Source organism: Triturus cristatus, chromosome 3_1, assembly GCF_964204655.1.
Source record: "Triturus cristatus chromosome 3_1, aTriCri1.1, whole genome shotgun sequence".
Taxonomy (NCBI): Eukaryota; Metazoa; Chordata; class Amphibia; order Caudata; family Salamandridae; genus Triturus; species Triturus cristatus.
Genome location: NC_140583.1, coordinates 277,798,080 through 277,823,120, shown reverse-complemented (window position 1 = coordinate 277,823,120; position 25,041 = coordinate 277,798,080). Strand labels below are relative to the sequence as shown.

The window sequence follows — 25,041 nt, the reverse complement described above, 5'->3', positions numbered from 1 at the left end:
TTCACTCTATGTGGATGACATATTGCTGTGTGTGGTGGACCCCCGGTTTTCTCTTGACAGAATCATGAGCATCCTCATCCTCTATAGTCGTTATTCAGGATTTGTGATTAATTGGGCTAAATCGCTGATCTACGTGCTGTATGGGCCAGCCCATGAGTTGCCTCAAGGGTTTGGAGCACAGATAGTCTTTGATGGGTTCCTCTATCTCTGAATCTTGGTAACAGTCGACCAGTCTCTCTTCTATGACAACAACTTACAACCCCCCCCCCCCCCGACGCAACTTAAGAGTGATGTGCAGCATTGGAGGTCTCTGCCGTTGTTGTTACTCAGTACATACCCGATTGCACCAGCTTATTTTCAGGCTATAGAGTCAGCCCTCAGAATGCTGTTATGAAATAGAAAACCAACGCGCATAGCACTGAACAAACTCATGTGGGGGTGGTTTGATGAAGAGATAGCACTTTCCGACATCCTGAAATATTCCTGGGTTGCTCAACTCACGACCATTAATCAATGGGTACACCTCACACGATTGACCCACCCTTTCATATGGATAGGCTAGGGTTACAACCCGCAGGATTCTTGCATGCCCTCTACTCTAGACCACGACACTTGACACTCCAGGGACCTACAGGGGTCACGCTTGCAATCTGGCGCACTACAATCACAGCCCTGGGATGGAAGGGAAAGTTTACCCAAGCCACCCCCTTGTGGGATTCCGAAACCTTGGTTACCCTGGGTAAGCAACCCGGATTTGACGCCTGGGAATTTATTGGTCATTCCAGGGTGGGCGATCTATGGTCACATGGTGACATTGTTTAATTTTCTGACCTACAGCGGGAACATCAGGTAGCCCCTACAGAGACCTTCTGCGACCTGCAGGTCCAGCATGCCCTTTGTGCTGTACTTCCGCTAAGCGAGGAACTACCTGAATCCTCCCCTTTGGAAGATAGATTACTTGATGACTTCATGCCCAGCAAGGCAACAAGACTTACATACTGCAAACTGATAATCAACTCCCCTGACACTCTCCAACATCTACAGGGACACTGGGATCTAGATTTGAAGGGTTTGATGGTTGACGAATGGCCTGAGGCCCTTGACTTCCCATGAGAGATAGCAGTTAGGTCTGGGCTTCACTTAGTGCAGCTTAAGATATTACATAGGTCATACTATGCATGCACCCCTATGGTGAAAATGGGTAGGGCAACAGATGTAAACTGACCCTGGCTGTGTGGACAGCTGGGTACCTTCTATCATATCATATGGTACTGCCCCGCTGTGCGGAGCTATTGGGAAGCCGTGGTAAACTGTATGAGCAATCGATGCAGCAGTAAGATGCCACTCTAGACCGAGTGGTGCCTACTCAATATTTGGGACGTAAGAGATTTGAATCGTCTGGAGCGAACCTGGATGACCCTGGGTCTGGCAATCGCCAAATGCAATATTGCTTGATTGTGGGCGGAGACGGCGCCATGCCCCAAAGACTGAAAGCGAGATAGGGACTGGTGCATGGTGGCTGAAAAGGTGCTTTATGAAGGCAGGGGCTGTCCAAAAAAGTGGGAGAATATTTTGGGTACCTGGAACGATTATAGAGGAGGCCTCTGTACCTCCCTCACTCAAGCGACTGTGACTGTGTTTCCTTCTTGACAGCTACGTTGTTAAGGCTCCGGCTACCGAGCAGGGGGAACAACTGAAATACAGCTGCAACGTATTACTTTTCTGATACTTATTGCTTGACTACTGATATATGACTGTGATGTGGTGAAGTGCTTTGATCGATTTTTTGCTTCACATTACTTAAAAAAAAGACCTTTTAAAAAACAACGTTGGAAAAATACTACATGAGTCATTCAAAACTGAGCTGTAGGGTGCTTAGAAAAGAATAAAGAGGGTTATTTATTATTATCAAATGTACATTATTTAGGAGTAACTATATACATATTTAAGTTAAGTTTGGGTTATAAAAATCCTTGTGAATTACTGGTTAGCGGATGAGAGGGACCCAGTCAGGGAGGGCCTATGTTTCGAAGTGAGGCCTAAAGAAGTTGTCCCTTCCAGATGGTTTGTTTCATTCAGATATAGTAGAATTGAGATTCACATTGGGAGGTGTCGCCGAAATAGTAGTTTTTCATTTCATTTCTGAATAGTTTGCTCTAATGACTGGCAGAATGGAATTCCAGGGCATGGATCCATTCCCTGAGAACATCTGCTTGGGCGTCCGTTGTTGAGTGTACTCCATGTTAGGGTTTTTTCTGGTTGGCCTCTTCTCACAATTCTAGAGCAGGAGATGGAGAAAGATACCAGGAACTGGTCCAACCTGGTGACTGGCACGGGAGGATTGGCCCTAACCAACTCTTTGCTGCACTTAGGTGATCTAGAATAGCACCTTTCTGATGAGTAGGAAGAGAGCAGTGGCACACCTTTGAATTGTTTGACAAAAGAGCCGCTTTTTCTCCCCAATGTAAGTTCACGTTTTTGAACAATATTTGTGCATGAGGAGGTCTATATCCCCACAGTAAGCTCAGCAAAAATATGGATGGCCCCCGGGGGGATGGGAGGGTTGTTTATAACTAAGATATTATTTTTTTATGTTGGTTGTTTATGCTTTGATTTCAGGCATGAAAAGGTCAGGAACATATCACATTTTAGACTGGTCTAGTGCATGGAGTCTCCATGCACAGTAGCTAAACCTCGGTCGTTTTTCACAATTCAGTCTTGACGAATGATTGATTAGTCTGGTGGAACAATCACGTGTTGCACCGGTTTAAAGGCATCATGAACCAGGTTTCCATTAGAAATAGGCGGTATAATTTGTAATCCATAATCAGGTCTTCTATCGCTAGCCTATGTTTTATGGCAGATCTGCAATTGTGGAGCAGGTAACTGAGGGAGGATGGCAGCAGGTTATTTGGGAGAGCTGAGGGATGGATTTCTGTAGCTGAGTATAAACCTCTTTTTATGGTTTGTAGCCATCTTCCTGTGGTCTAGGATGGAGGTGATTTTGGTGATATCTGTATTATGACATTTAGAGATTGATGAATTATTGTCCTCTAGAAGGATACTGATGTTGGTTTCTTATAGGCACATTGGTCATTGGCCAATGAACTTTATTGCTGCAAGATATGGAGATGTGTTTTCCCCAACCTTGTGTTGTTGGAATAAGGGCCTAGGAATCTTATATTACAAGCAGCTAGAGCTATCCAGCTGCCTTTCGAGTCCCCCGAGATATGGCTGATTTCCTTAATGTTATGTATGCAGGGCTGAGATTGAGTGGCTTAACGGTTACACCCTTGCTGGGGTGGTGAACCTGAGCCACACAGAGATGGAGAAAAGCTGAGAAGGGGGCATCGAATGGAGAGCCCTATACGAGGGTATGCAATGGTAATCAGACTTCTTTAGAAGGGGGCATGGACTTTGGTTGATGTTGACTCCCTCAATGTATGCACGTTCCATAATGTTTGTCAGACTGGAGTTAAAATAGTACACCTGATCCTCACTTAAGCATTTTCCCCAACGTATGTTGGACTGAAGTTACAATAGTAAATATGAAAGCCTCCTCACTAACCCTCTCAGCTTGAATATTTCACCTTCCCACTATTCTGTACCTTTTCTTTCCTATCCTTTTTACTCTCCTTCTTAGCCTTCATGTATATAAAATCGTTTGGTGTTCTCCCATGCAGAAAGTTTTCTCTTACTCCAACTCACATCTTTAACCTTGGTTTCCTGAAGCTGGAAGAAACAGCAAGAAAGTGGGGGCGAGAGAAACAGGACTTATTAACAAAGCTTGCAGAACAAGATCACGGATTCGCTCGCACCTCAACTATGATCCTGCATGACTACCCCTTGGTGAGTAAAAAAAATATTTATATTATAAGCATCTTGTAATCATTACGAGGCTCCACAGAAAAATGCCTGTACTCTTTTCATTGAGAGACACCTGCCTCATTTAAACTAATGAGTATAGCTTGTGATATAGTGATGTATCTCCATTGTTGCAATAACTACATGACCAGCAAGGCACCTCCTTCCTTGCAACTTCTTTGTAGGGATTTGGAAACATACTTTCAGGCACATTTTCACAATGGTAGGTGGATGACACCATCACCAACACTACAGTAAACTACCACATGCCTAATATGATGTACATTGCAACTACCAGTAGTGAGAGTCACATTCTATACCAAATGTATGCTAAGATCTGTGAATCCGACCTCATCACTTTTAAACCTCCCCATGGTAAATGCAAGACACCTCTTCCATCTCAGTAAGCCAAAGATAAGTGGGACCTTGGTCAGGTGCTCTTCATCTACAATAGGGAACATTACCATAATTACAGCATTTCGGGGTGTGAAGTGTCCCCACCGTTCTCATGAGGGTCACCTAACAATTATATTGTAATTGTTGAACAATGTATTCACTAGCATTACGGTAATAAAATCTACAATCCAAGTACAGTTTCAAAGATTTATTTGCAGAGGCAGCACAGTACCAGCCATCAGGAGGCAGTCCAACTCCCAGTCTAGATCCGGAACCCAGGTAGGTAAAGGGTATGACAAAGGCATGTAGAAGAAAACAATAATCTTAAAGGGAACAGGAAATATAAATGTACACTAAATGTAACACACCTATCCCCTTACAAAACAACACAACATAAAACAACAAAAGACCATTATACAAACTGAATGAGAACTATACATAATCAACAAATCTGCCAGAAGCCCTCCTGACACAAGTACGATTTTTAATCCTGGAGCCCACACTCTCAGCTGGCTCTTTCACATGGTCTTTATCCCACAACTTGCCGCTTGCCGCATCCTTACACTTAGCCACCCTCCACATATTCAAAACTTTTCTATTGTGTGCGACTACACTGTACCTTTTGACTTTGACCACTTTAATCGCTTTGTCAAACTTGGACTCACTCTTGGACAAAAATCCTGGTTTGCGTTTCCTGACCTAATCTCCCACAGTAAAATCCGGAACTCTAGTTTTCCATTTAGCATCATAAGTTTGTTTGATTTTATCCTGTTTCCCTTCCACCTTCAACGCTACCTCATCCACACACACTTGTTCAACTTTATCAGCCTGCTTTTTCTTGAACCAACAGGGACTGAGCTTGGAATCAGAATCTCTCCCTTTGAGAAGCCTGAAGGGACTAACCTCTCTTATAGTATTGGGCGTGATGTGATACAACCGCCCAGATTCTCTCTCAATTTATCTTTCCAATCTCCCCTATATCCACGTGCTCACAAAATGCTCTCCTTCAACACACAGTTGTACTATTCCACTTGACCATTACCACTAGGTTCATAGAGTGTGATGGTAACGTGACGTATATTACAAAATCCAAGAAAACTACTAATTTCCTGTGATTTTAATTGCACACCATTATCCGTAACAAGAACCTCAGGATAACCCTCTCTTGCTAAAAGTTCTTTAAGAAACTCAATCACAGAAGCAGTAGTAACATGAGGTACAAATTTTACCCCAGGGCACTTCGAGTGATAATCCACCACTACCATGGCAAATCTATTCTCATGTGGCAAAAAATTGACGGTTTCTGATATATCAAAGCCTATTTTCTGCCAGGGAACATTAGGCCACTCTACAGGACACAAAGGAGCAGGCACAACTTTAAGCATCTTTTCACTGTTGGCACATACTCCACATTTGGGTACTAACCCATCCACAAGTCTATCTAAACCTGGCCACCAAAAATTTGCCCTGATCATCCTTTCCATGGATGACATTCGGAAATGTCCTTTAAGAGCTAATAATAAAATTTGATCACGTAGACCCTCCCAGGGTATACCCTGCCCCTCTTTGAATAACATCCCTACTTCCACTTCTAACTCCTCACAGACTCTTTAATAGGCCTACAATTCTGCAGAAAGCTCCCATCTTCTAGGCCAACCTTCATTGACGCACACTAAAACTTTTTTCAACAACCAAACCTCTTCCAATGGCAATTACCACATTTCCTCATCAATGGTCTTGAAATATTTGGGAATGACATCAGCAACAATTTCAGTGTCTCGTTGAAGTCTTGACAGACAATCTGTGGTAATGTTTTTGTATCCCAAGTACATGCTTAACTTTAAAGTTAAACTCTTGAAGCCTAGACATCAACATGGCAATGTGTGAAGTGACATGACTTTCTCCACCGAAGATAAAACTCCCACCAATGGTTGTGATCAGTCTTGACTGTGAAACGTGAACCAGACACATTATTACGTAAATGTTCCACAGCCCACACACACGCCTGGAGCTCCTTTTCAATTACTGCATGTTAGACCTGTCAGCCCTTTGGGTGGTCCCTCCTCATCATTATTTATTTTGTCCCACTTCTGCCTCAAACCCTGTTATAATTTTTCCTTTTTGGGAACCACCAGATTTGTTAGTGTTGATGCAGGGTCAGGGAGCCATTTTCCCTACCCCTGGAACTTCTGTCTGAGGGCCTGAGACACAAAATGGTGGCCATCCATTGTCACCTGTGTCATAACCAGAACCCACTGGTGGTTTCTAGAACCTTCTGTAACATTCTAGAATCCTGTGATAGTGAGAGGCAGTTTAGAATGTTGGGAGGCCATCTCAGAGTGGCAGTTGGCATCTGACAGGAGAGGAGAGAGGACAGAGATAGAAGGAGGTCGGAGTAAGGCAGCAGGGGGGGAAACCAGTGCTTGGAGTGGGGTCCAGAAACCCACCCTTGATGCTAGTCCCTACTGACCAAGCCCAGCCTGAAGCCCTGTGTGGGACCAAGACCAGAAGAACCATCTTAAGGATCTGAATATTTGGAACAGGCCTTAAAGAGGAAGAACAGCAAGCTCCTGACCTGTTTAGCAGTGTCCTCCTGAAGTCCTGACGTCGAGAAGCCTGGAGACCTGGGGCCTGAGGTAGAGAAGCGGCGCTGACAGAAAGCAGACGTCGTACCCGGAGCCGTCAGAGGTCGAGTGAGGGCGCCGACGGAGGTCGTGGAGAGGCACCGGAGGTCGAGTAGGGAGTCATCGGAGGTCGAGTGAGGGCACCGACGGAGGTCGTGGAGAGGCGCCGGAGGTCGAGTAGGAAGTCACCTGAGGTCGAGGTGAGGCGTCGACGGGGGAGTGAAGTCCGCCCACCAGAGTCGCCGGAAACTGAGGTGAAGCGCGCCGGAGGTCGGGAGTGGAGATCGCACTCCGGAGACACCCGGAAGCGGGGAGGCCGTGTCCCTGCGACGCCGGAAGGCGACATCGAGTCAAGACCGCCCAGCGACATCGAGTCGAGGCCGCCCCGCGACATCGAGTCGAGACCGCCCAGCGACATCGAGTCGAGGCCGCCCAGCGACATCGATCCGGAGCCGCCTCACGGCATCGACACGGCGCCGAGCGGAGCCGATCGTCGAGGAAGGGACAGTAAGTGGTAGAGAGGGCGTCTAAGGCCCCGTGGAGCCCTAAAAGACCATTCTAGGGGCTAAAGGGGTGTTAGAACCAGCCTGGGAGTGCCAGGGGTGAACTGAGACTGGTGCAGTGACATCTGTGAGGGGCTGTGTAGTTTGGAGGGCCAGATCATTAGGTTATCCTCATTCTGCCTCAGCTTAAGCCCCAGCCTTAACCAATCTAGGTGGGAGACCCCCATGCCATCCAAATGACCACAAGCTGTATATGGGCAAAGTAAGACCAAGTTACCTCATGAAAGTGATCTGATCTGTAACTGTCATTGATTGCTTTACCTTATTTAATGAAGGTGCTTTATTTATTGTCTACCACTAATTTATTCTTGCACTGTATTTATTGTCTGACTGTATTTATTTGCTATCTGTATTTATTGCACCTCTATTTATTCCTTGCTTAACTATGACCTGAACCTATTTGTTGAAACCTCGAAGTAGTAATGTTTATTTGACCTGCTCTTTTGAAGGAAAATCCTATTGTATTGTATTTATGATGTGAAGCCTGCAACAAAGAGAAAATAAGATAAAGACATATATATTTTCATCTTGTCTTCCATAATTTTTACGGTGTAGTGTCGTTTTTGGAACGGATGAACGCATGGTTATTGTGAGGGTGTGACGTATGCTTAACACGGTGCCTGACCCCCAACCGCTCGAGCCAAGCTACCACTGTGCTGGGAACCTGGTGACTGCTAACCCGGTTGCCCGGTTTCCAACATAAAATTGGTGTTCAGCGGTGGGATAGAGCTGTGCTTGCGTCTACTCGACAATAACTTTGGGTAGTCCATAGGCCTACACCGGGAGTTTTCTCCAAGCGGACTTCCTAATTTTGAGTTTTGTTTTTTCCAAATTTACTTCTGGTGGTGGGAGGAGGTATTACAAAAGGTACCCCCCTGCATAGCTTCTGTAAGCAACTGTCTTCTATCCTGAGTGGGCAAAATGGAGTTTGTGTTGGAGGATGTGGAAACTTACACTGTGGCCCAACTCAGAGAGTTTTGTCAGCGAGAGGGGGTGTTTTGTCCCCAAGGTGCAAAGAAGGGTGAGCTCCAGACCAGCTTGAGGGCTTGGGGGGAGGCACGACGAGAAAGTAAGGTTGAGAAGGAGGACAGGGCTGGAGAGACTGTCAGCGAGGGGGCTGGTTTGTACCAACCTGAGGTGGGGAACCTATTAGTGGGGCCCAGAACACCTTCAAGGAAGGGCAGCAGTGTCTCTAGTGGCGGCTTATCAGAAGCAGAATTAACTGACCGGAGGGAGAAAAGACAACTCACATGGGAGTTGGCGAAGCTGGAGAAAGAACAGGAGGAACGGAGGATGGCTCACGAGTTGAGGCTCAGGGAGATAGATCTCCAGATCCTACGGGTCGGGGCACACACTGTTCCTAATGGTGGCAGCGAAGAGAGAGAAATCACCAGGGAAACCAAACCCTATCTGCCAAAAGACATAGTAGCCAGCTATAGCGCGGGAGATGACATCGCCAAGTGGCTAGCGGCCTATGAGGTCTCTTTAAGAGCCCATGGGGTTCCAGAGAAATATTGGGGAGGGGGATTGTATAAATACATGCCTCCAGCTGGCAGGGATACATTATTGGCCCTAGAGCAGGATGAGCAGACCCACTACCCCACCATGAAAGTGGCGCTCGTGAGGAAGTTTGGACTAACACCCGAGAAGTATAGACAGAAGTTCCGGGGTAGCCACAAACTGGGCACACAGAATTGGGTGGATTTCCTGGACTATGCAAAGAAGGCATTAGAGGGTTGGATACAGGGCAGCGAGGTGAGGGACTACGAGAGGTTGTTTGATTTGATGTTGAAGGAACACCTGCTCAAAAAATGTTTCCCTGAACTGCATCAACACCTGGTGGATAGCAAGCTGACCAATCCCCGGAAGCTTGCTGAGGAGGCGGACATTTGGGCTAGTACCCGGGTGTCCACAAGGGGGACTGGAGGGGACTCTCAAAGGACTGGACAGGGCGCCCCCCAGAAGAAAGAGGGAGAGGAAAAGAAAACGGAGTTCTCTAAAGGCCCCCAAAATAGTTTCCAAGGGAAGGGAACGGGATTCACCCCTAGGGCTAACCCACCTAGAAACCCTAATCCTGGCCAGAGTCAGCAGCCAAGGGTTGTCCATTGCTTCGAGTGCGGTGGTGTCGGACACTATAAGGGAGATGTGAAGTGCCCGAAAAGACCACCCCCTCCCATCGGAGGAAAGGCCCCCGGAGTAGCTAGTGTAGTGCTCGGGGAGGAGATGCCTTTAGATAAGGGAAGGGAGTGGGCGGGTGTCACTTTAGTGTCCCTGGGAGAACGGGAGATGGTTCCTAAGATCCAGGTGCCCGCAAATACCACAAAGTATGGGCAGTGGGTCACCATCAACGGCCAAAGAGGGGAGGCTCTGACAGACACAGGAGCCAGTATGACTATGGTACGTAGCCAACTGGTGTCTCCAGAGCAGGTGATTCCCGATGTACTCCACCCTGCCGCGATGGCTGACGGCAGAATGGGCCACTATCCGGTGGCCGAGGTTCCATTTGAATAGGAAGGGGTTACAGGGTTGCTTCGAGTTGCCGTAAACCCTGCCGTGCCAGTCGATTGTCTGCTGGGGAATGACATGGAGCATAATGCATGGAAGGAGGTGGAATACCGGACTCATGCTGAGATGCTGGGTACACCTGACTGGGCCTGTGTCAGCACAGGGTCTGCGACTACCCGGAGGGGGAGTTCGTTTAGGCTGGAGCCTGGAACAAAGGCACAGCCGGCTGCCGACCAAGGGAAGAACCGAGGACAGGAGGAGCCTGCCTCGGCATCCGCGCCCCGTGTGACGGATAGGCCACCGGAGGTGGTGGACCAGGAGTCCGTGGAGGGGGATGTTACCAAACTGGAGAACCTACCCATCCCGGCCGAGTGGCACGTGGAGGGAGGGCCGACCAGGGAGGAATTCTGCAAGGGCCAGAGGGAGTGTCCTACCCTTGAGGGACTGAGGCGTCAGGCCGAAGCCCAGGCAGCAGGGAACGTTGAGGGGAACTACAACATTTACTGGGAGGATGGCCTCCTCTACAGTGAACCCAAGGCACCCATGCACGGATCGTCACGGGCCTTGGTTGTCCCTCAACGTTATCGAGCCTTTCTCCTGGAGTTGGCTCATGAGATCCCCTTGGCAGGACACCTGGGGCAAGACAAGACCTTTGCCCGGCTTGTCCCACACTTTTATTGGCCTCAAATGAAAGTGTCGTCTGACACCTATTGCCGGACGTGTGTGACTTGTCAAGCCAGTGGGAAAACAGGGGTGAAGCTGAAAGCTCCCCTGGAACCACTTACTGTCGTTAGCACCGCCTTTGAAAGGGTGGGCATCGACATTGTGGGTCCGTTAGATCCGCCTACTACAGCTGGTCACAGGTTTATCCTGGTTCTGGTGGATCATGCCACACGGTACCCAGAGGCTATACCTCTGAGGACCATTACTGCACCTGTTGTGGCTAGGGCCCTGATGGGAATCTTTACCCGAGTGGGTTTTCCCAAGGAAGTTGTGTCTGACAGGGGGACCAACTTCATGTCAGCATACATGCGGGCCATGTGGAAGGAGTGTGGAGTGACCTACCGGTTCACCACTCCTTACCATCCCCAGACCGATGGTCTGGTGGAGAGGTTCAATAAAACCTTGAAAGGCATGATCAGAAGTCTGCCTGAAAGCCTGCGGAGGAAATGGGACGTCCTCCTACCCTGTCTCTTGTTTTCTTACAGGGAAGTGCCCCAGAAGGGAGTGGGCTTCAGCCCCTTCGAGCTTTTGTACGGGCACCCTGTGCGTGGACCTCTCGGCCTGGTGAGAGACGGATGGGAAAGAACTCCCAGAAAGCTTCCCCAGGACGTGGTGAGCTACATGCTGGCCTTCCGGAGCCAAATGGCTAAGTTGTGGAAGCAAGCTTCTGACAACTTGGAAGCCAGCCAAGCAGTAATGAAGGCGTGGTATGACCACAATGCTCATCCGGTGGAATTGGAGCCTGGCCAGAAGGTGTGGGTGATCGAACCAGCAGAGCTTAGCGCCCTCCAGGATCGCTGGTCAGGACCCTTTGAGGTGTTGGAGAAGAAGGGTAAGGCAACCTACTTGGTGGATCTGAAGACCCCTCGCCAGGCCCTACGGGTGCTGCATGCCAACCGCCTCAAACCCCACCATGAGAGGCCCGAAGTCATATTGCTGATGGTGACTGACGGAGCAGAGGACGTGGAAAGCGAGCCTCTCCCCGACTTATTTGCGTCTCAAGAGAAGGATGGGTTGGTGGAGGGAGTGATTCTCTCCCCGTCCCTAACTCCTGAACAGCAGGAGGACTGCCGCCAGGTCCTGGGGCAGTACTCTTCGTTGTTCTCCCTTGTTCCGGGTAGGACTCACCTGTGCGTCCATGACGTGGACACAGGAGACAGCCCACCTGTGAAGTCAAAGATCTACCGGATGACAGACAAGGTGATGGCCAGCATTCACAGTGAAGTCACTAAGATGCTGGAGCTAGGAGTGATTGAACCTTCCAGCAGCCCCTGGTCCAGTCCGGTGGTATGAGTACCAAAAGCTGTACCACCGGGTGCCCAACCGGAACTGAGGTTCTGTGTGGACTACCGGGGACTGAACTCAGTAACCAAGACTGATGCTCGTCCGATTCCAAGGGCGGATGAACTGATTGACCGGCTGGGAGCTGCCCAATATCTAAGTACCTTTCACCTTACTTCCGGGTACTGGCAGATCTCTCTGACTGATGGAGCTAAGGAAAGGTCAGCCTTCTCCACACCCAAGGGCCACTACCAGTTCTGCGTGATGCCCTTTGGGCTCAAGAACGCACCTGCCACGTTTCAGCGTCTGGTGAACCAGATCCTCGCCGGAATGGAGAGTTTCTCTGCTGCTTATCTGGACGACATTGCCGTCTTCAGTAACAGCTGGGAGGATCACTTGCGTCACCTGCAAACTGTTCTCCAGGCCCTGAAGCCAGCTGGGTTAACGATTAAGGCCAGTAAATGCCAGATCGGGCAAGGGTCGGTAGTGTACCTTGGACACTTGGTGGGTAGGGGAGCGGTGCAACCCCTCCAGGCGAAAATCGAGGCCATCATGGCCTGGGAACCCCCCAAGACTCAGACTGAGGTCCGAACTTTTCTGGGCCTCACCGGATATTACCGCCGCTTCGTGAAGGGGTATGGTACCATTGTGGCCCCCCTCACGGAGCTTACGTGCAAGAAGCAACCTCGACGGGTAGTCTGGACGGAGGCTTGTCAGCAGGCCTTTGTGAAACTGAAGCAAGCCATGTGCGAGGCCCCGGTCTTAAGGGCCCCAGACTTTTCCAAGGAGTTCAATGTCCAGACGGATGCATCGGAACATGGCATTGGGGCAGTGTTATCGCAACTCAATGAAGAGGGTCTGGATCAACCCGTGGTCTTCCTATCCCGGAGACTACTTCCCAGGGAACAGAAGTGGAGTGCAATAGAGCGTGAAGCCTTTGCAGTGGTATGGGCTCTGAAGAAGTTGCGGCCATACCTGTTTGGCTCGCACTTCCTAGTTCAGACCGACCACAGACCCCTTCGGTGGCTGATGCAGATGAAGGGGGAGAATCCCAAGTTGCTAAGGTGGTCTATCTCCCTACAGGGAATGGACTTTCAGGTGGAACATCGGCCTGGAGTGGACCACGCCAATGCAGACGGTCTCTCAAGGTATTTCCGCCTTAGTGATGAGAACTCCCAAGGGGTTGGGTAGCTCTCCCCACTTTCAGCTGGGGGGGACGCGTGTTAGACCTGTCAGCCCTTTGGGTGGTCCCTCCTCATCATTATTTATTTTGTCCCACTTCTGCCTCAAACCCTGTTATAATTTTTCCTTTTTGGGAATCACCAGACTTGTTAGTGTTGATGCAGGGTCAGGGAGCCATTTTCCCTACCCCTGGAACTTCTGTCTGAGGGCCTGAGACACAAAATGGTGGCCATCCATTGTCACCTGTGACATAACCAGAACCCACTGGAGGTTTCTGGAACCTTCTGTAACATTCTAGAATCCTGTGATAGTGAGAGGCAGTTTAGAATGTTGGGAGGCCATCTCAGAGTGGGAGTTGGCATCTGACTGGAGAGGAGAGAGGACAGAGATAGAAGGAGGTCGGAGTAAGGCAGCAGGGGTGGAAACCAGTGCTTGGAGTGGGGTCCAGAAACCCACCCTTGATGCTAGTCCCTACTGACCAAGCCCAGCCTGAAGCCCTGTGTGGGACCAAGACCAGAAGAACCATCTTAAGGATCTGAATATTTGGAACAGGCCTTAAAGAGGAAGAACAGCAAGCTCCTGACCTGTTTAGCAGTGTCCTCCTGAAGTCCTGACGTCGAGAAGCCTGGAGACCTGGGGCCTGAGGTAGAGAAGCGGCGCTGACAGAAAGCAGACGTCGTACCCGGAGCCGTCAGAGGTCGAGTGAGGGCGCCGACGGAGGTCGTGGAGAGGCACCGGAGGTCGAGTAGGGAGTCATCGGAGGTCGAGTGAGGGCACCGACGGAGGTCGTGGAGAGGCGCCGGAGGTCGAGTAGGAAGTCACCCGAGGTCGAGGTGAGGCGTCAACGGGGGAGTGAAGTCCGCCCACCGGAGTCGCCGGAAACTGAGGTGAAGCGCGCCGGAGGTCGGGAGTGGAGATCGCACTCCGGAGACACCTGGAAGCGGGGAGGCCGTGTCCCTGCGACGCCGGAAGGCGACATCGAGTCAAGACCGCCCAGCGACATCGAGTCGAGGCCGCCCCGCGACATCGAGTCGAGACCGCCCAGCGACATCGAGTCGAGGCCGCCCAGCGACATCGATCCGGAGCCGCCTCACGGCATCGACACGGCGCCGAGCGGAGCCGATCGTCGAGGAAGGGACAGTAAGTGGTAGAGAGGGCGTCTAAGGCCCCGTGGAGCCCTAAAAGACCATTCTAGGGGCTAGAGGGGTGTTAGAACCAGCCTGGGAGTGCCAGGGATGAACTGAGACTGGTGCAGTGACATCTGTGAGGGGCTGTGTAGTTTGGAGGGCCAGATCATTAGGTTATCCTCATTCTGCCTCAGCTTAAGCCCCAGCCTTAACCAATCTAGGTGGGACACCCCCATGCCATCCAAATGACCACAAGCTGTATATGGGCAAAGTAAGACCAAGTTACCTCATGAAAGTGATCTGATCTGTAACTGTCATTGATTGCTTTACCTTATTTAATGAAGGTGCTTTATTTATTGTCTACCACTAATTTATTCTTGCACTGTATTTATTGTCTGACTGTATTTATTTGCTATCTGTATTTATTGCACCTCTATTTATTCCTTGCTTAACTATGACCTGAACCTATTTGTTGAAACCTCGAAGTAGTAATGTTTATTTGACCTGCTCTTTTGAAGGAAAATCCTATTGTATTGGATTTATGATGTGAAGCCTGCAACTAAGAGAAAATAAGATAAAGACATATATATTTTCATCTTGTCTTCCATAATTTTTACGGTGTAGTGTCGTTTTTGGAACGGATGAACGCATGGTTATTGTGAGGGTGTGACGTACGCTTCACACGGTGCCTGACCCCAACCGCTTGAGCCAAGCTACCACTGTGCTGGGAACCTGGTGGCTGCTAACCCGGTTGCCCAGTTTCCAACACTGCATATTACCTTTCAACCTCCGTAAGGGTGCATGAAGCAAATGCTACATTCCATTCATGGTTTCAACATCTCTCTAACAAAACACTTCCAACTCCATACAGACTAGCATCAACAGTAATTTTGCATTCTCTGTTCTTATAAATTTTACCTCTGGCCGCTTTGAGTGATAATCCACCACTACCATGGCAAATCTATTCTCATGTGGCAAAAAATTTAAGGGACCTGATATATCAAAGCCTATTTTTTGCCAGGGAACTTTAGGCCACTCAACCGGACAAAGGAACAGGCACAACTTTAAACATATTTTCAGTGTTGGCACATACTCCACATTTGCGTACTAACCTGTCCACAAGTCTATCTATACTTGCCCACCAAAAATTAGCCCTGATCAGCTTTTTCATGTTAGACATTCCTAAATGTCTTTCATGAGCTAATAACAAAATGTGATCACGTAGACCCTCCCGGGGTGTGCACTTCCCCTCTTTGAATAACATCCCTCCTTTCACTTCCAGATCCTCAGAAACTCTTTAATAGGGACACAATTCCTCAGAAACCTCCCATCTTCTAGGCCAACCTTCATTGACGCACACTAAAACTTTTTTCAACAACCGATCCTCTTCCAATGGCAATTTCCACATTTCCTCATCAATGGTCTTGAAATTTTTAGGAATGAAACCAGCGATATTAGCAACAATTTCAGTGTTTCGTTGAAGTCTTGACAAACAATCTGCGGTAATGTTTTTTTCCCCAAGTACATGCTCAACTTTAAAGTTACACTCTTGCAGCCTAGACATCAACATGGCAATGTGTGAAGTGGCGCAACTTCTCCCACCCGGAGATAAAACTCCCACCACCTGTTGTGATCAGTCTTGACTGTGAAATTTGAACCCGACAGATAATTGTGGAAATGTTCCACAGCCCACACACACGCCGGGAGATCCTTTTAAATTACTGCATTTTACCTTTCAGCCACTAAGGCTGCGTGAAGCAAATTCTACATTCCATTCATGGTTTCCACACCTCTGTAAAAAAACAGTCCCCACTCCATACAGACTAGCATCAATGGTAATTTTGCATTCTCTGTTCATACAAAAAGGCTTGGGTGTGGGTGCTGTCACAATTTCAGACTAAATCAAAAGCCTGCTGTTGCCTATCAGACTGAGTGGATTCCACATTCTTCCTAGTCCGCTTTCTCAGCGGTTCTATTTTCGTGGCAATATCCTTACTAAACTTGCTGTAAAACTCGCAAAGTCCAGCAAAAGATGGTAACTTTTCTTTATTATCTGGCTCAGGAGCCTTGAGAAAAGCATCTACTAATGGCCTGCTTCGGTACCACACCCTCTTTAGACAATTTGTGTCCCAAATGCTTTACTGATTCTTTGAAAAATCTGCATTTGCCCTCCTTCAAGGTAAAACCATGCTCCCTCAAATCCATGCAGACTTGATGTAGATGTTCCAAATGTTGTTGCTTATCCTTTAAAAATGATTAAAATATTATATTGGAAACCATTTACAAAAGATTCTATTCCTTTCAAGATTTAAAACATTGCCATTTGAAAAACTGATGCAGTGACACTAGGCCGAACGGCATCCTCTTAAATTTGTATAAACCCTGAGTAGTTATTGTGAGAAGTTGGCCTGATGTATGATGTCACTAGTTATAGTGTACACCTTATATCAGTCCAAATACCCTTATGGTGATTGGTTGTAAAGTCAACCTTATAGACCAGCTATCCTAGTGGTAGCATGGACAAGAGCAGTCTTAGGCTAAACTCTGAATGGCATGTGAAGCCAGCTGTGATACCATATATAATCCCTTGAATACCAAATGAAAGGACACCACAACAGATATATATATAAAATAAAGTGTATTTATTCTAAGCAAACCCTCAGCACTCTTTATGAGTTTAGAGGTAAGTACAACACAGTCTTATTAATGCATACAGTAAGTCACACAGGTAAGTAATACAGTTAGGCCCTAGGGGCCACGCAAACCATATACTAAATAAGTGGTATAAGAACCACTGTCACGGAAATAGAATAGGCCTAGGCCTAGGGAATCGCTGGGGCTACACTACACTAGCGTTAGTTAGGAAGTGGGAGGCCCACGGGATTCGTGTGCAGAGTGGAAACACTCACGCGTAATGCGTAAAAGTCAATAGCAATGTTACAGTTTAGAAATAGATAGATTTAGGACACTTCCGGAGTAGCTAGGAAGTTGAGACTTGAAAACTAGACTCTAGGATAGTCACTATCCTGATGAGCACCGGAGTACCCAAGTTACCTAGCCCACAGGCTGCGGGTGCATAGGGGTGAAGATGCGTCGTTTTCGTCGTCGACTCCTATGGATGCCTGAAGAAAGATGCTGACAGGCAGTCAGTGAAGAGTGTCCGGTGGATCCCAAGGCTGGGATCAAGAAGAGAAGAAACCTGCAAGCAGAAGGGACAGAGTCAAGGTCACTAGCCAGTGACCACGTGGAACCAGGAAGGAACCAGGCGATGTCGTGAAGAGTTGCAGGTGAAGGTGAAGCTTGTCGCTGCAGCCAGGAGGACCAGGAAGCGTCGAGGACGACCAGGACCAGGAGGCGAGCTGTCCCACGAAGGCTCTTGCTGTCGGCGGCGTCGAAGTTGGACTAGGACTCACCAAGCCTTGGCAAGCGGAACCCACGAAGAACAAGGGACTTGCTTCTGGTGCAGACCAGGAAGGTCTGGGGTGCTTCTTCTTTGCAGAGAAGCGGGAGCCAGTCTGGAGGAGCCAAACCAGCGCAGAAGATTTCAGGGAGCGTCGTCACAAAGGCCACTAGCCAGCAGGCAAGCAACCGGACAGACGCGGCAAGCAGGAAAATGCTGAAGGGCCCTACGCAGGACTCGTGGAGTGTGGGGGGCTGGTCTTCGGTGCAGATGGTGCTTGGGGTTGGGGCTTCTCAATCCCCGGTGCACAACTTCGAGGGTACCTCAGAAGCTGCGCTGTAAGTTACTAGCCACTTTTCCCAGGTAGCCGGTCCCACGTCGCTCGTCGCCTCCACGGATCTCAGCTCTGCTGCAGATGTGGATGAGGGTCGGAGAAGTCTGGAAATCAAGGCTCTGGTCGGGCTCTGCAGTCGGTTCCTCGTCGAACGTTTCACAAAGCAAAGGGTAGTCACTTGATGGTGCCTGTTTGCACAGGGTAGCCACTCCTTGGCTACAAGGGAGATTCTTCAGTCTTCTTCTTTCGTCGAATGTCGAAGGTCCAGAGTTTCTGTTCAGTTTTGCAGGTTCAGGATAATCTGAAGTCTTGAGGCCCAACTCCCACTCTTATACTAATCTGGGGGGCTGGGATACCTGCTAGGTCACGCCTTATGGGTGGGACCTGGGAGGGGGTGGTTACACCCACTTCCCTTTGTCCAGTTTCGCGCCAGAGCTGGGGCTGGGGTGCCCCAGCGCCGGTTTGAACTGGACTATGCAAGGAACACCTTGTGTGCCCCAGGCATGTCTCATTCCTTTCAGCCCACCCTGCCCCAATACACTAAAGGCTGTCTGGGGAGGTGCTAGCACCTCCCCAAGCAGGAAACCTATTGTCCAGGCCTCCCTGGCTGGGATCACTCCCAGCAGCAGGAGGTCAGACTTGTGTCTGTGGCAGCAGCATCCATTTTGTGATGCTGAGGCTTTGGTTAGAGATAAACAGCAAAGTAGGATTTTAACATGTCTCTCCCTCTAGAAGGGAGGAATAATATCCTCATCACCAGAAATGGTATGGGGGTATTATTCCAAAGTGTTAGACACCTTACACGACATGTTTTGATAAAGCCAAACCATAGTTATCATAACCGTTTAAGATTATAAGGCACTTTAAGAGTATATGGTAGGCTATATCATAGAACAGCTATAAGGACATGGTTCCGAAAGCTGCAGACAGGCTCAGCTCATGCTAGAGCACCATCTCACATGTTACCAAGCACTCTGCCTCCAGGGTTGTTAAGGCCTGCTATAGGAGTGACTGATAGGTACACATGTGTCTATATATAAGGTAGGTATAGGAATACTACACCTAAGCAAGGGGTGATTGCACGACCTTGCCCCAGCTGAGTGATCAGCCAGTTGTGTCTGATTGGAAGGCCAGACCAGGGGTGGCATAATACATGCTGCAGCCCCTGGGAGGCCTAGGGTACACCTATGCCCTGGGTACCTAGGGTACACTGTACAGGGTCCAATAAGGTGATCCTTACCAATTGATTATGTACCTAGGGTACATGGAGTCCATTTTACAGAGAGAGCAGACAGCCTGAGACCCTGAATGGCAGGATCTCAGGCCAACTAAGTCGAAAAACCAGCTAGACACTAGGCAAAAAGTTGGGGGTAACCATAGTCAGATATCCACCTTCCTACACAACCCCCCCCCAAACGAAAGGAGATAAGGCTGGCCTTGACAAGGTAAGCCTCTATTGCCTGAGTGGCCATATAAGGAAGAACCAGCACTGGCATGGTTACCCCCTGTCTCATGGTCCACTAAGCAATCCCTCATCCTAAAGATATCATAGGGTCTCCACCATAGGGAATCTCTACCTTTGGTGTGTCTTTGCAAAGTAAAAGGCTGGTGTTGAGATGGAGTACTGAAGTGAGTGTCCTCAAAGTGAGGCCTCAGCTTCCTCCAATCATCCTCCACCCTGGATGCCTTTCTTTCTCTGACTGAGTTGCACTGTGCTCTCAGGGTCAGCCTCTGGCTACCTAAAGCTGGAGGCTGGGTCCCTTTTGTGGGCTTACTGGAGGGACAGGTCAGGTTTGGGGCCCTAAGGTCCCATGTTTGCCTGTGCCCAACAGAATCCCTCTGGGGGAGGTCCCTAACTACCTGTAAAGGGGATCCCTCAGGAATGTTTTTACCCATCACCTGGCTAGGGCAACTAACCAGGCAATCCTCATTCTTTTGATGGGGGGGTTCTTGTGGACAGGGGCCCTCTTGGGGTCCACTGGCCTCCCTGACCTCTGCAGCCCTGGGCTGACTGAGGCAGGGTAGAGAGAGGCAGGCTACCTGCACCAGACTGGGTCCCACCTTGGAAGGGGCCACTGACATCAGAGGCTCTGCCAGGCCAGGCCTGGCTACCTCTGGGGCAGTTCCTTCACAAGGGGTGAGGTCAGATCCCTGAGGAGGCTGACCTTTTCGTAATGTCTGGGGAGAGGGAGACTTTTCTTCCTCCCCACTACTCTCTGTTTGTGTGGAGTGATCCATAGTTTCAGGCTTCACTACACCTATATTAGTCTGAGTGTGGGCTGAGACCATTACAGCCTTGCCAACCTTTTCAGGAAGGCACTCAGTTTGTGTTTGAGCTGTGACTGTCACAGCTCTGCCAATTTCTACAGGGGAGTCTGTCTGTGCCTGGGCTGTGGCTACCACTGCCCTTCCAACCTTTTCAGGGAGGAAAGCTACTTGGACAGGGGTTGTGACTGGCACAACCCCACTACCCTTTTTGGAGAGGCCTACCATTTTAGAATGGGTGTCTTGTTCAACTCCAGCCCAAGCTGAGAGTTCTAAGTCATTCCCCAGCAAGCAGTCCACAGGCAAGGTTGGAGACACTGCCACCCTTTTAGGGCCAGTGACACCTCCCCAGCTGAGACATACCTCTGCCATGGGATGACTGTTCTGTTTGCCATCAATGTTAGTTACCTGGTATGAGAAACCAGGCAAAAGCTGCTCAGAGGGAACTAGCCTATGGGCCACCATAGTGATGCTAGCTCCAGTGTCTCTGTAGGCCTCCGCTTTTCTACCATTGATGTAGGGTTCCTGTCTGTACCTACCCAAAGTGTTGGGACAGGCAGTGAAGTTGGCAAACCCCATGCCACCATCACAGACAAGAGTAGCTGCTGTAGGGGAATTGGCTAAGCCAGGATCCCCCTGTGTTCCCCAAGAAAACCCAACCAAATTTTTGGGGGCACTCCCACCACCTGGGGGATTACTGCTGACAGTAATAGGTGGTGTGACAGGAGTAGTTGGAGGAACAGTTTTGTTTTTAGCCTGTGGACAACTGCTGTCAGTTTTCCAATGCCCAGGTGTTTTACACACATGGCAGTAAGGCTTTTTAACTGTGGTAGAGGAGGGAGCTTGGGACCCACCACCCTGTGTGGAGTTTTGGGGCCCTGAGGAAGATTTCTCTTTTGCTTTATCCCCACCCTTCTCTTGAGGCTTGGTGGTATCTTTCTTTTGGTCACCACCCTGATTTTTAGGCCTAATCCTGGTCCTGACCCATTTATCTGCCCTCTTTCCCAATTCTTGGGGAGAGGTCAAATCTGAGTCTACCAGGTGTTGATGGAGAAGCTGGTTCTGACAATTACTAAGGATCTGCTCCCTCATAATCAAGTTGTACAATCCTGTATAGTCCTGCACCTTGCTGCCATTTAACCAACCTTCCAAAGCCTTAGTGGCACAATCCACAAAATCAGACCAGTCCTGTGTCTGTGTCTTCTGGGTGTCTCTGAACAACAACCTATATTGCTCAGTGGTTAAGCCAAACCCATCTATCAGAGCACTCTTCAGGACTTTGTAATTGTTTGCATCCTCATCACTGACTGTGAGGAGCTTGTCTCTACCTTTGTCAGAAAAGGAGAGCCACAAGATAGCTGCCCACTGACTTTGGGGTACCTGCTGTACTTTGCAGGCCCTCTCCAAAGCAGTCATCCATTTGTGGATGTCATCCCCATTCTGATATGGGGGGACTATCTTGCTTAGGTTTCTATGGTCATAAGACCTATCCCTATCTCTAGGAATGTTGCTGCCACCAGTGGGTTCTGACCCACACAATTTTTGCTCTCTAGCCAGAGCAAGCTTCTCTTTGGCAAGGGCAATTTCTTCCCTCTGAATCCTCAGATTAGCTTCCCTCATTCTGGCTTTATGCTCCTTTCTCTCAGGTGAAGTCATTCCCCTGTGAGAGGAAGCATTAGAGATGCTAGAAACATGGGAGTGGATGGATTCCCTTGAAGGGGATCTGTCCCTCCTGCTTCTCTGTGAGAGCCTACTTGGGGGTCTGTATGGGGGGACCCCATGCAAACTCCCATGTAAACTTAAGTTAGCCTGGCTAAGTCTTCCTACTTGGCCCTGGCTGTCTACCTCTTCCTCTGAAGTCCCATCTGACTCATCTGTGGTGGGTAGACCCTTATCTACAGCTATGGCACCATCCCTGGCAGCTCTTTCAGCATCATAGGCCTCCAGAAGCTCCACTAGCTGTCTAAGGGTAGGGTTTGCACCCTGTTTTATTCCTCTGGAGGTACACAATTGTCTCATCTCCTGGAATGTTAAGGTATCATACCTAGAGGGGGTCTTCTGCAGACCTGCCCCTCCTGAGAGAGCATCTACTTGATCTTCTCCCAGAGGCATGATCTAGTGAGGGTGTGGTGTGTGCACCTACCTACACTAGTTGTATCTACTAAACCTTTCTAGTAGTTGTAGTCAGGGTGTGTTATTCCCTTCAACCTACAACTACAAAGTCCAGTAGGACTTAAGTATAATAATCTATGTTATATGTACCTAGACAATATCTGTGTGATCTTTCAATTTAGTATCTCAAGATTACAATGGTATTACAACAGCAAGCTCAGATCCCAACCGCTGCTCACCAATGTGAGAAGTTGGCCTGATGTATGATGTCACTAGTTATAGTGTACACCTTATATCAGTCCAAATACCCTTATGGTGATTGGTTGTAAAGTCAACCTTATAGACCAGCTATCCTAGTGGTAGCATGGACAAGAGCAGTCTTAGGCTAAACTCTGAATGGCATGTGAAGCCAGCTGTGATACCATATATAATCCCTTGAATACCAAATGAAAGGACACCACAACAGATATATATATAAAATAAAGTGTATTTATTCTAAGTAAACCCTCAGCACTCTTTATGAGTTTAGAGGTAAGTACAACACAGTCTTATTAATGCATACAGTAAGTCACACAGGTAAGTAATACAGTTAGGCCCTAGGGGCCACGCAAACCATATACTAAATAAGTGGTATAAGAACCACTGTCACGGAAATAGAATAGGCCTAGGCCTAGGGAATCGCTGGGGCTACACTACACTAGCGTTAGTTAGGAAGTGGGAGGCCCACGGGATTCGTGTGCAGAGTGGAAACACTCACGCGTAATGCGTAAAAGTCAATAGCAATGTTACAGTTTAGAAATAGATAGATTTAGGACACTTCCGGAGTAGCTAGGAAGTTGAGACTTGAAAACTAGACACTAGGATAGTCACTATCCTGATGAGCACCGGAGTACCCAAGTTACCTAGCCCACAGGCTGCGGGTGCATAGGGGTGAAGATGCGTCGTTTTCGTCGTCGACTCCTATGGATGCCTGAAGAAAGATGCTGACAGGCAGTCAGTGAAGAGTGTCCGGTGGATCCCAAGGCTGGGATCAAGAAGAGAAGAAACCTGCAAGCAGAAGGGACAGAGTCAAGGTCACTAGCCAGTGACCACGTGGAACCAGGAAGGAACCAGGCGATGTCGTGAAGAGTTGCAGGTGAAGGTGAAGCTTGTCGCTGCAGCCAGGAGGACCAGGAAGCGTCGAGGATGACCAGGACCAGGAGGCGAGCTGTCCCACGAAGGCTCTTGCTGTCGGCGGCGTCAAAGTTGGACTAGGACTCACCAAGCCTTGGCAAGCGGAACCCACGAAGAACAAGGGACTTGCTTCTGGTGCAGACCAGGAAGGTCTGGGGTGCTTCTTCTTTGCAGAGAAGCGGGAGCCAGTCTGGAGGAGCCAAACCAGCGCAGAAGATTTCAGGGAGCGTCGTCACAAAGGCCACTAGCCAGCGGGCAAGCAACCGGACAGACGCGGCAAGCAGGAAAATGCTGAAGGGCCCCACGCAGGACTCGTGGAGTGTGGGGGGCTGGTCTTCGGTGCAGATGGTGCTTGGGGTTGGGGCTTCTCAATCCCCGGTGCACAACTTCGAGGGTACCTCAGAAGCTGCGCTGTAAGTTACTAGCCACTTTTCCCAGGTAGCCGGTCCCACGTCGCTCGTCGCCTCCACGGATCTCAGCTCTGCTGCAGATGTGGATGAGGGTCGGAGAAGTCTGGAAATCAAGGCTCTGGTCGGGCTCTGCAGTCGGTTCCTCGTCGAACGTTTCACAAAGCAAAGGGTAGTCACTTGATGGTGCCTGTTTGCACAGGGTAGCCACTCCTTGGCTACAAGGGAGATTCTTCAGTCTTCTTCTTTCGTCGAATGTCGAAGGTCCAGAGTTTCTGTTCAGTTTTGCAGGTTCAGGATAATCTGAAGTCTTGAGGCCCAACTCCCACTTTTATACTAATCTGGGGGGCTGGGATACCTGCTAGGTCACGCCTTATGGGTGGGACCTGGGAGGGGGTGGTTACACCCACTTCCCTTTGTCCAGTTTCGCGCCAGAGCTGGGGCTGGGGTGCCCCAGCGCCGGTTTGAACTGGACTATGCAAGGAACACCTTGTGTGCCCCAGGCATGTCTCATTCCTTTCAGCCCACCCTGCCCCAATACACTAAAGGCTGTCTGGGGAGGTGCTAGCACCTCCCCAAGCAGGAAACCTATTGTCCAGGCCTCCCTGGCTGGGATCACTCCCAGCAGCAGGAGGTCAGACTTGTGTCTGTGGCAGCAGCATCCATTTTGTGATGCTGAGGCTTTGGTTAGAGATAAACAGCAAAGTAGGATTTTAACATGTCTCTCCCTCTAGAAGGGAGGAATAATATCCTCATCACCAGAAATGGTATGGGGGTATTATTCCAAAGTGTTAGACACCTTACACGACATGTTTTGATAAAGCCAAACCATAGTTACCATAACCGTTTAAGATTATAAGGCACTTTAAGAGTATATGGTAGGCTATATCATAGAACAGCTATAAGGACATGGTTCCGAAAGCTGCAGACAGGCTCAGCTCATGCTAGAGCACCATCTCACATGTTACCAAGCACTCTGCCTCCAGGGTTGTTAAGGCCTGCTATAGGAGTGACTGATAGGTACACATGTGTCTATATATAAGGTAGGTATAGGAATACTACACCTAAGCAAGGGGTGATTGCAC

The 25,041-nt window shown here is 49.1% G+C and overlaps 1 protein-coding gene across 1 annotated transcript in view; it reads left to right on the top strand.

Moving 5' to 3' along the window:
• The window catches only part of CCDC33 (coiled-coil domain containing 33), a 1,193,032-nt gene that overhangs the window by 1,102,755 nt on the left and 65,236 nt on the right, over positions 1-25,041 (top strand). Inside the window, exon 22 of the mRNA XM_085643888.1 lies at positions 3,733-3,849. Within this exon, the coding sequence (XP_085500014.1) occupies positions 3,733-3,849 (117 nt within the window). The remainder of the gene's footprint in view (positions 1-3,732; positions 3,850-25,041) is intronic.